Source organism: Sinohyriopsis cumingii, chromosome 16, assembly GCF_028554795.1.
Source record: "Sinohyriopsis cumingii isolate HCF-2022 chromosome 16, ASM2855479v2, whole genome shotgun sequence".
In the NCBI taxonomy this organism is placed as follows: Eukaryota; Metazoa; Mollusca; class Bivalvia; order Unionida; family Unionidae; genus Sinohyriopsis; species Sinohyriopsis cumingii.
In genome coordinates this window covers 7,812,472-7,829,274 of record NC_142976.1, presented here as the reverse complement: position 1 = coordinate 7,829,274, position 16,803 = coordinate 7,812,472, and the positions used below count along the sequence as shown (strand labels likewise).

The 16,803-nt window shown below is 34.9% G+C and overlaps 1 protein-coding gene across 2 annotated transcripts in view; it reads left to right on the top strand.

The window, feature by feature from the left end:
* Positions 1–16,577, top strand: part of LOC149779898 (uncharacterized) — a 48,609-nt gene extending 32,032 nt beyond the window's left edge. For both annotated transcript variants that reach the window (XM_089936585.1, XM_089936584.1), the window contains exons 5-9: positions 1,771–2,003; positions 8,668–8,777; positions 11,844–11,930; positions 15,116–15,346; positions 15,993–16,577. In XM_089936585.1, the coding sequence (XP_089792711.1) occupies positions 1,771–2,003; positions 8,668–8,777; positions 11,844–11,930; positions 15,116–15,346; positions 15,993–16,052 (721 nt within the window). In that variant the 3' untranslated portion in view covers positions 16,053–16,577. The remainder of the gene's footprint in view (positions 1–1,770; positions 2,004–8,667; positions 8,778–11,843; positions 11,931–15,115; positions 15,347–15,992) is intronic.
* The last annotated feature ends 226 nt before the right edge of the window (positions 16,578–16,803 follow it).

Sequence of the window (16,803 nt, the reverse complement as noted above, 5' to 3'; positions counted from 1 at the left end):
TGTAAAATGTTGGTTTATAACTCTGAACTGGAGGTAAATATTGCCTCTTTGTTTATCAAGAAAAAGAATGAATTGTTCTAATATACTGGAGAAGGAACTTATTACTGAGAAGTGAGGTTGAATATGCCCCACCCACCCTTGAACTTACAAAGGCCTCATGAACACTATATTTCAAACGATGATGTCATAAATCTGTCACATGGTCAGGCAGCAGCGGGATGAGGTATTTTCACAAATAAGAAAGTGACAGTGTAAGAAAAAACAGTTTCCCCAAGATGTTTTGATAGTTGACCACGTCACAGATGTTGGAAGCATTCACAATGTGGACCTCAGTAAGGACTTGCTGCTTTCTGCAGGAATGTCTAGATAAAGTATGACTCTTACTTGGAACAAGAAAGGAAGAAAAGAAAAAACAGGAGAGAAATAAAAAAAGTGTTTCAGATGAAATTGATGAGATAAAAGAGAGACATGAATTGAACCAGACATTGAAGATCTGAACACTGTTGCCAATCAGTTGTGTGAAAAGGCAGCAGGGAAAAAAAGATCAGTATCTCAAGCAAACTCTTTTAAAGAGAACTTCTTGTGAAATGGCTAAGAAATGTTAGATGAGATTTTGAATAATAAACTGATAACTAAAGAAGCTTGTATGTTGGTATAGGACCACTAAGTTAATATAGAGACAAATTTATATAAATTTTTGAAAATGAAAATATGAATGAAAAGTTACTGATGTTGCCCATATTTAGATGAAAAGTGCATTTTTCTCTCATTTAGAACTGAAATATATGTACCGTTATGAAAACAAAATCTTGTACTTCAGTTCTGAAAAACTAAAATAATTCTGTGATGCATTTGAAGCTATGTCATGGTCCATACAGAACTAATGTAATTTCCAGAATCAAGACTTGTAACACAATTTAGTACTCAAAATGTTGCTGAATAAACTCCTTGAAAATTAGAAAAGATCCTTGAAAACTCATTGAATATTTGTACCCAGGGTCTGTATGAACCATGGTAAGGAAGAAGCCAATCATCGGGTGCTAAAGGTCAAATGTGAAGACCACTTTAATCAATAGAAGAAAAATAGTTCATCACAATAACTTTAGTTTTACATCACAAACTGTGACCATACATTGTTGATGGCTTGCACTCAGGGTAAGGAATAAGCCAGTTGATTTGTGGGTTAAAGGTTAAGGCCGCTGTGACTGAAAGAAGAAAGCTGGTTTCAGCACAGTAACATTGTTTCTACATCATAGGTGTAGGCCAAATTTAAGGATCTAAATGATTGATTTTAGGGTCACAAGATCAAGCTTACTGTGAGTGAAAGTAGGAAAATGGTCTCCACACAAACTTAAATTTACTCTTGTGGCTGGCTTGCATGTTGAGTATGCCTATTAATCTGGGGCTGAAACGGGTAAAGATCACAGTTACTGTAATTGAAAAATGAATAATGGTTTCTGAACAAAATTCAAATCGTGACCATTTACCGACACTTGACTTTGAATGGCTTAGACACTGGGTAAGAATGTAGCCAAGAATAATGAAGAAACCAATAGATTTGGGGCTCCAAAGGTCAAAGGTTATGGTGAGTCTATTAAGGTAATGGTTTCTGCACAGTAAGATGAACTGAAGACTGCATACCTCCAGCAGAAGTAAAGAGTGCTGAGATCCATTGGTCAGTAATCTCCAGTTTTTTTCATGTCCTATTAACATCTGTTAAACACAGTGTAGGTGTTTAACATTCCACTCATGGCAGTCTCATTTTATTAGTCGATCCCCAGAGAGGTCATTGCGAGGAAGAGGAAGGGGAAGAGCTGCTGCTGTAGGACGAGGGGAAACACCTATCACTGAGCAGGGTCCTGGAACTAATTCTCGACCTCGTTTGCCCAATATGCAGCAAGTTTCAGGAGGCAGAGGTCAAAGTTCAGAAGAGTCGGAGACTGTTTCAGAAAGACCAGTTTTTCGGCGGTTTAGAAGGCCCCTATTTGGAAGACCAGTGGGAGGTTTGTATCTTATTTAAAGTTCTCACTGCGATTGGATTGGATTCTTTTATTATTCCATGATAGTTTGTTTTTTTTGTGTCCAGAATTTGACCCAAATAAGCAATGGGAAAAAATCCAATTCATTTTAATATTGATACTGTAAATTCTTATATATTAACAAGGTTAGAATTTTAGCAAATTTTGCAAGGAAAGAAAACTTTACTGAGTTCTATTAATGTTAAATTATGTGTGATAAAAAGATAATTTATAGACTATGATAACAGTTGTTTTGAGTAATCTCAGCTTTATTTGCATTTAATTTGAAAACATTCTGCATTTTATTTGCATTCATTCTGCATTTTACTTGCATTCATTCATTCATTTTATTTACATTTTGTTTGCATTCCATTTTGCATGTTATTTTCATTCATTCTGCATTTTATTTGCATTCCATTCATGTTCACATTAGAGTTATCTAGTTTTTCATTTCTGGTTTTGGAAATGCATTCATATTTTTCATTTATCACTTCCACAGTTTGCTTCCTTTAGTTTTGTTCATTTGGAATTCATCTACCAAAATTTGCTTTCTTTTCTTGTCTTATTAAAAGTGTGCTTTAATAAAATGGAAAATATATACAATTCAAAGACTGCATTGAAAGTATGTTTAATAAATATACAGTAAACACTGCCTTTATAGTCACTTTTATTTCACGATCACCTGGTTTCAATGGCCATTCTCATTTCATGCTGTGAAGTAATGTATTAAATGGTCACTAGCTTTCTGTGGTCAATAGCCAGGTGTTTCCAAGCAAACAATGATTACTTACTGCTTAAAGCGGTCACTCAAGCATATTCACTGTGCAGATATGGAGTTTGTTTTTGCAGCAAGGCATTGTTTAGGTAAAGACATGTCGTGGGAATTGGTGTGTAATTAGGTTAAGACATGTCATGGGAATTGATGTATAATTTGGTATAAAGACATGTCATGGGAATTTATGTGCAATTCAGTAAAGACATGTCATGGGAATTGATGTGTAATTTGGTAAAGGCATATCATGGGAATTGATGTGTAATTTGGTAAAGATATGAGTATTGATGTGTAATTAGGTGAAGACATGTCTTGGAAATTGATGTGTAATTTAGTAAAGACATGTCATGGGAATTGATGTGTAATTTAGTAAAGACATATCATGGGAATTAATGTGTAATTAGATAAAGACATGTCAGGGTAACTGATGTGTAATTAGGTAAAGACATATGGGAATTGATGTGTAATTCGGCAAAGATATGTCATGAGTATTGATGTGTAATTAGATAAAGGCATGTCATTGGAACTAATGTGTAATTAGATAAAGACATGTCAGGGTAACTGATGTGTAATTAGGTAAAGACATATGGGAATTTATGTGTAATTAAGTAAAGACATATGGGAATTGATGTGTAATTAGGTAAAGACAAGTCATAAGAATTGATGTGGAATTAGGTAAATACAAGTCATGGGAATTGATGTGTAATAAGGTAAAGACATATAATGGGAATTGATGTGTAATTAGGTAAAGACATCATGGGAATTGCTGTGTAATTAGGTAAAGACATGTCATGGAAACTAATGTGTAATTAGATAAAGACATGTCAGGGTAACCGATGTGTAATTAGGTTAAGTCATGGGAATAATGTATAAGTATTATCTTGCTTCACTGTCAGACTAGTGCCTGGTGTCATTTGGGTAAGAATAAAGGTTATATGTCAGACTAGTACCATATTTCACTTGGGTCAGCATAATGGTAAGGTGTCAGACTAGTGCCTCTGGTCACTTGGGCCAGAATAAAGGTAGGGTGCGAGACTAGTGCCTGATGTCTCTTAGGTCAGAATAAAGGTAGAGTTACAGCCTAGTGCCAGATGTGAATTGGGTCACATGTATCATCATTCAGAACATCCTTGTCTCTTCCACAGTGAGTCAAATAGTGCCATATCTCGAAAAGCAGCTTGGAATTAATGATAGTGATCCTTCCCAATTGGTTTTTGGCATAGGAACATCTGGCTACATGTGCAAATTGGTATGTTTTTGGCATTGGAACATCTGGCTACATGTGCAGATTGGTATGTTTTTGGCATAGGAACATCTGGCTGCATGTGCAGATTGGTATGTTTCTGGCATAGGAACATCTGGCTACATTTGCAAATTGGTATGTTTTTGGCATTGGAATATCTGGCTACATATGCAGATTGGTATGTTTTTGGCATAGGAACATCTGGCTACATGTGCAGATTGGTATGTTTGTGGCATTGGAGCATCTGGCTACATGTGCAGATTGGTATGTTTTTAGCATAGGAACATCTGGCTACATGTGCAGATTGGTATGTTTTTGGCATAGAAACATCTGGCTACATTTGCAAATTGGTATGTTTTTGGCATTGGAATATCTGGCTACACATGCAGATTAGTATGTTTTTGGCATAGGAACATCTGGCTACATGTGCAGATTTGTATGTTTTTGGCATATAAACATCTGGCTACACATGCAGATTGGTGTTTTTGGCATAGGAACATCAGGCTACATATGCAGATTGTTATGTTTTTGGCATAGGAACATCTGGCTACATGTGGAGATGTTTTTGGCATTGGAATATCTGACTACATGTGCAGATTGGTATGTTTTTGGCATTGGAATATCTGACTACATGTGGAGATTGGTTTGGTTTTTTTTTGCATATAAACATCTGGATACATGTGCAGATTGGTATGTTTTTGGCATAGGAACATCTGGCTACACATGCAGATTGGTATGTTTGTGGTATTGGAGCATCTGGCTACATGTGTAAATTGGTATGTTTTTGGCATAGGAACATCTGGCTACACATGCAAATTGTTATGCTTTTGGCATTTGAACATCTGGCTACACATGCAAATTAGCGTGTTTTTGGCATTGGAACATCTGGCTACACATGCAGGTTGGTATGTTTGTGGCATTGGAACAGCTGGTTACATGTGCAAATTGGTATGTTTTTGGCATAGGAACATCTGGCTACATGTGCAAATTGGTATATTTGTGGCATTGGAACATCTGGCTACATGTACAGATTGGTTTGTTTTTGGCATATAAACATCTGGCTACATGTGCAGATTGGTTTGTTTTTGGCACAGAATATCTGGCTACACATGCAGATTGGTATGTTTGTGGCATTGGAACATCTGGCTACACATGCAGATTAGTATATTTTTGGCATAATAACATCTGGCTACAGTTGCAGATTGGTATGTTTTTGGCATTGGAACATCTGGTGACATGTGCAGATTGGTATGTTTTTTCTTTGGAACATTGGCTACACATGCAAATTGGTATGTTTTTGGCATTGTAACATCTGGCTACATGTGCAAATTGGCATATAAGCATCTGGCTACATGTGCGGATTGTTATGTTTTTGGGCATTGGAACATCTGGCTACATGTGCAAATCAATATGTTTTTGGCATAGTAACATCTGGCTACATGTGCAGATTGGTATGTTTTTGGCATATAAGCATCTGGCTACATGTGCAGATTGGTATGTTTTTTGCATTGCCACGTCTGGCTCAAGAACACATTCTTTTAAAAAAAATAGTAGTTGAAAATAACACACAAAATTTAAACAATAAATAAAATACTTGCACTTTTTAATGTTTTTAAAAAATGTTTTTTCCAGTAACATTGTAATGAAAGAATTTGAGAAATCATTCTATTTCTTACGTTGTTGTTTGTGATGACATGTCATCTAGTCAGGTTGAGACCAGTAAAGTCATTTTGTTCTGATAGCAAGCACAGGCTTGATGGCAGATCAAGATGGCTATTACAGCTAGCCCCAGGCTTATGTGATAGTTGTATTCCCAAACGTAGTCGTATAACTCGAAATAGCATAACTTGACATTTTAGGTTTCACTCTCTTTAACTTTCACTGAAACATATGTAGTTCATTTGACATCAGTACCAATCATTTTAGCCATACAAATCCTAAATTTTGTTAAGACAAATATTTCATTATTTTTTTAGTCTTCAATGAAAAATATTTAAATTAAAAAAGAAATATGAAATTGCATTAACATGATATTCATGTTAAGTCGAAATCGCATAAGTCGGTGGATACCTATATGTACATTTTGCTGTAATTAAAAGTACAGGCTTGAGGGGTAACTATGTCAAATCAGCATTTTTACAGGCTTGAGGGGTAATTATGTCAATTCAGCATTTTGTTAAAGCACATGATAGATATGACACAAACCATTCTAATTTAAACATAGTGTACACCTCAATGTATTTGTGAGTCGGTGATCCTCTGTTGGTAATTTAATATATCATGGTTGGTAAATTACTGTCTATAGAATGCTGGAGACCTTTAGAGTCTTTTCTCATCAGCTGGACAGAATTGTTCCATTTTTTTTTGTTTCCATGGGCTAGATAAATCTATCTTGCCCATGAGGTAGATAAGTTTACATCCTTCCTCTTGTCGTTATTCATCATCATTGCATATATTGTAATGTGCAGGGTGTACACAGACCTTTCGTATTCTGAAATATACTTTGCCAAAATTTGACTCATTTGTGGAGGATGAAAAAGAATTTTCCCATGTATAAATATCTTAGGAAAATGTAATCTTTGTAATGTAAGAGTTGTACGAGCAATCTTGATAAGTTTCATTCCTCGCATATCTTGTAACCTCATTACTCCTTAATCTTAACAAATCATATCCCTTCGGCCTGACAGATCTTAGTCCCTTGGAAATCCTCACCCCTGGCATATCATATCCCCATTGCAGGCCTCATCCCTGACATATCTGATTCTCTTGCCAAGCTTCATTCCTGACAGATCTTAATCCCTTGGCTAGAATCACTGATGGCATACCCTATCCACAAAGCAAGCCTTATCCCTTACAAATTCTATTCCCTCTGCAAGCTTTATCGCTGACAAATTCTATTACCTATGCAAGCCTCAACCCTGACAAATTCTATTCACTCTGCAAGCCTCATCCATGACAAATTCTATTCCCTCTGCAAGCCTCATCCATGACAAATTATATTCCCTCTGAAAACCTCATCCATGACAAATTATATTCCTTCTGCAAGCCTCATCCCTGACAAATTCTATTCCCTCTGCAAGCCGCATCCCTGACAAATTCTATTCCCTATGGAAGCCTCATCCATGACAAATTATATTCCCTATGGAAGCCTCATCCATGACAAATTATATTCCCTATGGAAGCCTCATTTCTGGCAGTCTTATTCCTCAGCAGACCTTATACCTGACAGATCTTATATTCTTTGACAAATCTTACCCCTTCAACATGTCTCATCCCTGACAGATCTTATCCTCTCAACAAGCCTCATCCCTGACAAATATTATCTGGTCTGGTTTGATTTCCCTATCCTGCATACACTTGTTGGGGGAATTTGTTAATCTGAATTCCATTCATCGATCTGTTGTTTAGTATGACACTATGATGAGAAACTTTCAGATTATTGTTTGACCTGTGCTTGATAAAACATAGTTACCAGTATGATGCTGTGATGAGAAATTTTCACGTTATTGTTTGACCTGTGCTTGATAAATATAGGTACCAGTATGACACTGTGATGAGAAACATTTGTACTGGGTTATTGTTTCAGCTGTGATTGGCAATTAATAGGTACCAGTCGTACACCATGATAAGAACAATTCTCACAGGTTATTATTTGACCTGTCTTTGGCAAGTCATTAGTACCAGTGTGACACCATAATGAGAACAGTTACACCAGCAATTGTTTGACTTTTGATTGGCAAGTCAAAGTTACCAGTGTGACACCATAATGAGAACAGTTACTCCAGCGATTGTTTGACTTTTGATTGGCAAGTCAAAGGTACCAGTGTGACACCATGATGAGAACATTTGTACCAGATTATTGTTTGACCTGTGATTGGCAGGACATAGGTACCAATGTGACACCATTTTAAGGAGATTTATATCAGGCTGTTGTTTTGATCGGTAAAAATAGGCACCTTTTTTGTCATCAATAATATTAAGGTCCTTGGTTGAAACTAGTACCGTAACATCTTTTACGTAAGTCGCTCAATACAGTTTAAACTTGGATGTAATACTGTGTGTCTGAAGTTTGTACTAAGCCATTTAGTTATTTCTTTCTTGTCTACTTCAGCAGAAGGTTATTATACCATTCACAGATCAGGCACAGTGTTCCATGGAATAGCGTTGCTCAAAAACTTATACAATATCATTCACAGTTCAGGCACAGTGTTCCATGGAATAGCATTGCTCAAAAACTTATACAATAACATTCACAGTTCAGGCACAGTGTTCCATGGAATAGCATTGCTCAAAAACTTATACAATACCATTCACAGTTCAGACACAGTGTTCCATGGAGCAGCTTTCCTCAAAAACTTATTTGGTTATCCAGTAGTCAGATAGGCGTTTTTAATTGCAAAATGCCCAGCAGCCTGATGCAAGCAATTTTTTTCTTCAGACTGAAACCACTAACTTGTAAAGGATTCTGCTTTTTGTTAAAGTAGTTGCTGGACTAACATCCTGCAGGTTTGCAAGTTGATTTTGAATATTATGGTTGGCATGTCTAATATTTTGTCTTGGCAAGTACACCTTGAATCAAGTTAAGGAAACTAAACTGCACACCTGCTTGATTTTGCCATTTTTTTTGTTGGTAGGAGGCCCAAGGTTGCGACTGCACGAACCCGATCTTCCTGATGGTGAGTTTGATCCAGACATGGTACAAGCAGAAAGAGCTGAGAGGGCAGAGGATTTTATCTCTATCATGGTAAAACAAATACTGTTGATTAGCTTTTATACCTAGAATGCCATGGAAAAATAATAATGTTACCTTTTAGTTCCAGGAGAGTTTTATAACAACTACTGTTTATTAACTTTTATGTCTGGAGTGCTATAACAAAAATACTATTGATTAACGTTTATGCCTAGAGAGCCATCACAGAAATACTGTTGATTAACTTTTATGCCTGGAGTGCCTTAACAAAAGTACTGTTAATTAACTTTTATGCCTGGAGTGCCATAACAAAAGTACTGTTGATAAACTTTTATGCCTGCAGTGTCATCACAAAAATACTGTTGATTAAATTTTGTCTCAAATGCCATAACAAAAATCTGTCAGTTGACTTTCATACCTGGAATGGCGTAACAAAAAGCTGCTGATTGACTTTCATACCTGGAATGGCATAACAAAAATCTGTTGATTGACTTTCATATCTGGAATGGCATAAGAAAGATCTGTTGATTGACTTTCATACCTGGAATGGCATAACAAAAATCTGTCGATTGACTTTCATACCTGGAATGGCATAACAAAAATCTGTTGATTAAGTTTTATACCCTGAGTGCCAGTATTTGTGAATTTTGATATTTTGGGATTTTAAAAAATTCATTCTTGAGATTCCAATATACTGACATTTTGGTTTTGAGAAGTTTTACTATGTAGTTTTACTGTTCAGCATATTTTACTATTTAGTGCATAGTTTTACAGTACAAAGTCTTGTTTTACTACAACATATGTTTTAATTTTTAGCTTATTTTTTTCTGTTCATCATGCTTTATTTTTAATCATTGTTTTACTGCACAAATTCTTATTTTACATCATGTTTGACTGTTCAGCATCATGGTTTACTTTACAATATATTGTTTTACTGTGCAGCATCAATCTTTACTGTACAGGATGGATGTTAAACTTACTGCCTGCCAGACTCATTAGTCCAGCCAGCTGACCAGGTCTCTTGTGTGTCAAATTTGTATGCTTATCATATTCATGATATGTATGGCCAAAGTGAGGTACATCTATATCAAATCTGGCAAATGAGTTTGACGCCACTGCTGTACATTATATTGTTTACTGTGCTACATCATGCTTGACTGTACATTATATTGTTTTACTGTGCTACATCATGCTTGGCTGTACATCATATTGTTTTACTGTGCTAAATCATGCTTGACAGTATAACATATTGTTTTACTGTGCTAAATCATGCATGACTGTACAACATATTGTTTTACTGTGCATCATCACACCTTACTGTACATTATATTGTTTTACTGTGCTAAGTCATGTTTTACTGTATAACATTGTTTTACTGTGCTAAATCATGCTTGGCTGTACAGTATATTGTTTTACTGTGCTAAATCATGCTTGATTGTACAACATATTGTTTTGCTGTGCTAAATCATGCTTGATTGTACAACATATTGTTTTGCTGCGCTAAATCACGCTTGACTGTATAACATATTGTTTTACTGTGCTAAATCATGTTTGACTGTACAGCATATTGTTTTACTGTGCTAAATCATGCTTGACTGTACAACATATTGTTTTGCTGCGCTAAATCATGCTTGACTGTATAACATATTGTTTAACTGTGCTAAATCATGCTTGACTGTACAACATTGTTTTACTGTTCTGAATCATGCTTGACTGTACAACATACTGTTTTGCTGCACAGTATCATGCTTTACTGTAGAGGATGTTGTTTTACATGTTGTTTTACTATGCTACATGATGTTTACTGTAAAACAGTGTTTTACTTGGTAATATCACGCCTTACTGTACATTATATTGTTTTACTGTGCTACATCATGCTTTAATGTTCAATATCTTACTTTACTGTACAGTTTAATGTAGTACCAGTGTGTAAAATTATGGTCATGAATCCCCCATGGGATCAGGTGGTCTGATCTTATGGGACAATAGAGATTGCAGGTTAATGTTAATGTTAATTCATTCCATTTTGTTGGGAAGATATAAAATGTGAAATGCAGTGTTTTTTATTATGAGTTTAGACTCGAATAAACAGTAACAAAAGAAAGAGTGAAAATAACAAGCTTTGAAATTTTTAACAAATAATTTATTTCCTGGGAAAAACAATGTAAAACCCCCAAAACGAACTTACGATTTTAAGAATCAAATCCAAAAATAATCCAAGAAAATTCCATGAATTGAATTTTAAAAGTCCTATTAATGAAATGTTCAAATGAATTCAAGTTTGAATCCTGATGAAAATCCAAGATGGAAGGTAATGATGTATGCTGTATCCTGTACAGTGCTGTTCCTTGCAGAAACACAAGAAATAACACTTCGGTGTTGGAAATCCGAATAAAATGTTTAAGAATTGTCTTTGTCCAAGAATTTTGTATGAGCACTCAAATATTTTCAGAGAAATGAATTAATCTTTTGGAATCCAAAATAATCTGACGAAGTACAGAAAACGACTTGACATCAAGTGTTTTTAAGCCCAGAGTGAGATATTTCTCTAAAACAGTATACAGTAATTTGAAACACAGAATGTTTACTTATATGAGGGTCATGTGATCATGTTTACATCACATACTCCTAACATGACCCTGACAAAAACCATTTTACTCTAAGAATAAAATTTTAAAAAGTTGTTTACTTTACTAAAACTATTTACAAGTCTAGGGTCACGTATCCAATGCAGCCTCGATCTCACTCTTATTTTTCCCACAATAAAAATAAATTAAAATAAGAACTTGTTTACGTGGCTATTACTAATTTTGAATTAAGGACAGTAACTAGGTCAGCCTTAGGTGTTTACAATTAGAGTCGGGTCAAACAGATTTTCTGAAATAATTTCCAAATCACGTAAACCAGATTATTATATTATAATAGCATGTAATAAAATTAAAACAAACAAAACAATTAAATTAAAATAAATAAGAATTAAATCAAGTATACGTAACAAATGTCTATGTAATAGTAAAGTCAGTACTAGTATTCTTTGTCTTTAAAGATTGTAGTGGTGAGTACAGCCCTAATAAATGTGTGTCTTGCTTCGCGTCATTTGCATGTACATATTTATTTCAGAGAGACCCCTTTTTGTTGATGATGATGCTAATGAACAGAGATCCCAGGATGTTGGTCCCAGAAGATATTGATTTTAGTGATTATGAGGTATTTTGTAATAACTGTAAATGGCAAACCTTGATATTGACATGTTATTTATTTTTTTACAGCAGTTGAGTAATGAGTTGTTATAGTTTAAATTCAGTATGGTCAGTAGTTTGAATATCAATACAGTGTGCTCTGTGCAATGGAGGAAACTGGAATACAAGGAGCAAACTATGGTGCTTTATTTTTATAACCCCTTACCAGACCTGTCAACCCTTATGATTTTGCCTTAAGTCTAACGAAAATGACCCTTAAAATATGTACTTACGGAATAAAAGCAAAAACTACAGACAAATTATTGTTGCCAAAATATCAGGATAATCATTTCATCCACCTTTGATTTGTATCCAGGTTTCATATTAGAATTAGTCAGGGAAACAGACTAACTTTACAGCAGTACCTCTGACGCTTTAAACTGCATATATTTTTTCATGCGAATAGTCTGTTTAATTGAACTGTTGATTATATAACTTTTTTAAATGGTGCTCAGTAAGTGATATATGTTGCAGACGAAACAGAATTTGAGCCTCTTAAAACTCAGCACAGAATAATAAAAGCATATTCATACTTTTGTGAATAAAAGAAGGAAGGGACACAATTGTGTCAATCTGAGTATCTTTCATGGTGGGAGACATGATTGCTATCGTCATGTGAAATGGAGAACAAAATCCAAGAATTGCATCAAATTGAGAGATAGCAACAAGCCATTGAGCTGCATAGGAATTGGAACTGAAGTTTGTGTTACTGTACTAATGGTAAATAAGATCTAAGTTAACTTTACAAACGTTTCAGTTGAACATAATGTTTGCCGTCTCTGCATGTTTCGAACACCAAACTGTTAAATACATTTTCCAGCTTTACAGTAGCAGTTTATGATATTTTGTTCCATCCTACTGAAAACTGGTCAATCTTACGGAGAAAAAAAAATCAACTGCCATACTGAGATGGTCTCGACAGGGTTGGCAGTTCTGCATTATCTTTTTACATGGTAAACTGCAGTCAAACCTGGGACCAGATAGTACAAAGTGAGTGTGTTATTGCTTGGCAAAACTTGAGTTGCATCACTTCACAAGTTAAAACCCCAAGTTTTTCTGCAGTATTAAGTTAAAGTGTATCAAAAAGTTTTATAGGTACATTTTGTATCTATTTGATATAATAATATCTGTAGAGTGAAAATCCACCCCTTTTGGTACAGTACGATAACTATTCACATTGTTGGTACACTTTGTCTATAGTGTGTGCAGTTTAATATTTTTGATATTATAACATGTGAACATATCACTTTATGTGATTCTGATTGGTCCAAAATAAGCCCATGAAATTATTGTGGAGCATTCTCTTTATTGATTGGCTGCGATTGTGGGGAAAACTTTTTTAACCTTGCCTTCTGGAACTTTTGTTCTCTATGAACATTTTGGTGGCCATTTTTCGATTCGAGTCACAAAAGGAATTGGGGGGTGGTGGAATGGTATTGCCTGTCTTAATATTGCCAATTTACCACCACAGAAGTTTGTTATGTCATGTATATCATAACATGAAAAATTTTTAAAACCTCAAACAAGAACAACAACAAGAAGAAGAAGTAAAACTAAGGGTATTGTTCAGTTGATAGTGGGTGTGTGGGTTTGGGGTGGAGGGGGGCAGTAAACATGTAGCATGGAATCCACCCTATATACAAGCATGTTTTAAGTGTTAACTTACAGAAGTAAACAATTCACCTCTGTTCACAGAAGAATGTGGATATAAACTGGTCTCCAAACTGACAGAAGTTTATCCAACCACTGTCATTTCTTTTGCAGTTAATATTGACTGTAGCATTAGTCACTACAACCTCCCAACTTTCCACAAGATACTTTTTGTTTCTTAGCCAATCATAAATCCAGTATGCTTTAATCTCTTACAATCCTCAAACATATATGGGGAGATAAATCTAACTCAAAATGTAGTTGTAAATTATGTAGCTGAATTTTACATAAACAATAAATTTGAGGTTGTCATTTAAGAAGAATTCAAAATATTTGTAAACAGAAAATCCTCATCATTGACCTTATTTTATCCTAAGCTTACAAGTTGATAGCAAGGTCACATCATCCCAGTGTTGTGTTCTTAAACCTAGGCCCATGTCTGCCTTTTGCATTATGCACTGTCAGCATTTATGTGAAGTTAGGTTTATAGGGGCTATAATGAAAACATGTTACTTAATCTTGAGGCTTATGTTTTATAATTTTAAGGGATATTAGTCCCTCACTATAATACTGTTCTTTACAGTCATGAAAGTTTACACTGATATAGGTGAAGTCACTTTATACTGGGTACATTATTTAGAAAAATATATATCAGCTACTTTGATGGATTCCATGAGGTTCCTTTTAAACATGGATGGTACCCAGGGAAAGCAGTTATAAAAAAAATATATGCTAGGTTATACTGATTTCACATAGTTCATATTAAAATGATAAGAAAATTCTAAATCATGCCTTTTGGTGAGTACCCTACATTAAAAGTGCCTTCCTTGGATCCTAGATATATTTTACTGGAACAGCCCTGATCATGTCAGTGTTATAGAGCCACGTTTGTAACATAGGACCATTGACATTGGTGATGCTGCCTTGTACTGTGTACATTATATGACAAAATATTGTTTTTAACCAATACAATTAGATCCATGATAGTATCAATGAGTTGCCAGTATACTTTGGAATCACATCATCTTCGTGGTCTTCACACAGATCACATATGAATTTTCAAAACTGTACTCTTGATATCGTGTACTTAAACCATGAGAACATGTGATTATCATAAATATGCTATTAGAGAGAGGGAAGCAATGTTATTAAAGTGAATTTACTAATTGAACTTTAAGATTTTGCATCGTGTACCTTTTGTCTTGCCACATTATTCGTTTATATATAAGGAATATATTGATTATACATTGTGTACCATTTGTCTTGCCTCATTGTCCAATTATGCATAATCCAATTATGTTTGATGAAAGAATTGATTATTTACCTTACTGATAAGATATTATGCATGTCACAGCAGTAATATGGTTAGAATATGTTTTCTGCTGGACTCCCTTAAGATATCATTAAGCCACATAATTGTGTGACATGTTATGTTATAGCCTTGATGGCTTGCCATAGGTGAATGTTGTATCCAAGCAAATAAAGCATCATTTTTATTTCCAGTCACTTTGGGAATTGGCAGAGAGACTTGGGGAGGTTAAAGGTCGTGGGCTGAAAGAAGAAGACATAGCCCAGCTTCCAGCACGTACACACCGATCTGCAGGTGGCAAGCAGGATGGTAAATCTGAGAAGCAATGCAGTATCTGTCTGACAGAATTCAAGTCAGGAGAGAAGATTTTATTACTGCCATGCCATCATGAGTATCATGCTGACTGTATACCAGAATGGTTGAAGGTATGGTATGCTAAATTTTATGCTGTAATTTATGCAGTAAAAGTAATCATTCTAATGTTGACTGTATACCAGAATGACTGAAGGTATGGTATGTTAAATTTTATGTTGTAATTTATGCAGTAAAAATAATGATTCTAATGCTGACTGTATACCAGAATGGTTGAAGGTATGGTATGCTAAATTTTATGCAAAAATTTATGCAGTAAAAGTAATCATTCTAATGCTGATTGTATACCAGAATGGTTGAAGGTATGGTATGCAAAAATTTATGCAGTAAAATTAATCATTCTAATGCTGACTGTATACCAGAATGGTTGAAGGTATGGTATGCTAAATTTTATGCCAACATTTATGCAGTAAAAATAATCATTCTAATGCTGACTGTATACCAGAATGGTTGAAGGTATGGTATGCTAAATTTTATGACAACATTTATGCAGTAAAAATAATCATTCTAATGCTGACTGTATACCAGAATGGTTGAAGGTATGGTATGCTAAATTTTATGACAACATTTATGCAGTAAAAAAAAATAATTCTAATGCTGACTGTATACCAGAATATTTTGTATTTTGCCTGCATGGTATTTAGTTTGTTTTGTAAGTGCTGTCATTTCTTATCATCATGGGAAATCCTTCTTTTTCAGAGAAATGCCACCTGCCCAATCTGCCGTCATGAAGTGAAGCCCAAGAACAGTTCTGGTTGACAGACTGTGATATATGCCAACCTCAACAAGAACATTCTTATAAATTTGTAACAGATCGACATATTGAATTATCTACAAAGTACATGCACACCATATATAAAATGTTAACTAAGCTTTTGCTTTGTTTACCAGATATTTATTATCAGTATTTATTTATTGCCTGAATTAGGTATAGAAAGTTTTTTCTTTCTTTTTCAGTTAGAATGATACTGTACAGGATAGCTTGGAATGATTAAACCTAGCTGAGGATATGACCTTGCGTATCAGACAGCAATTTACTTTTCCATAGGGATTTGCACTTTCAGACAGCAGTTCACTTTTTCATAGGGATTTGCTGTATGCTGTATATACTCTCAGACAGCAATTCACTTTTTCATAGGGATTTGCTGTATGCTGTATATACTCTCAGACAGCAATTTACTTTTCCCTAGGGATTTGCTGTGTACTGTATATACACTCAGACAGCAATTCACTTTTTCATAGGGATTTGCTGTATGCTGTATATACTCTCAGACAGCAATTCACTTTTTCATAGGGATTTGCTGTGTACTGTATATACACTCAGACAGCAATTCACTTTTTCATAGGGATTTGCTGTATGCTGTATATACTCTCAGACAGCAATTCACTTTTTCATAGGGATTTGCTGTATGCTGTATATACTCTCAGACAGCAATTCACTTTTTCATAGGGATTTGCTGTATGCTGTATATACTCTCAGACAGCAATTTACTTTTCCCTAGGGATTTGC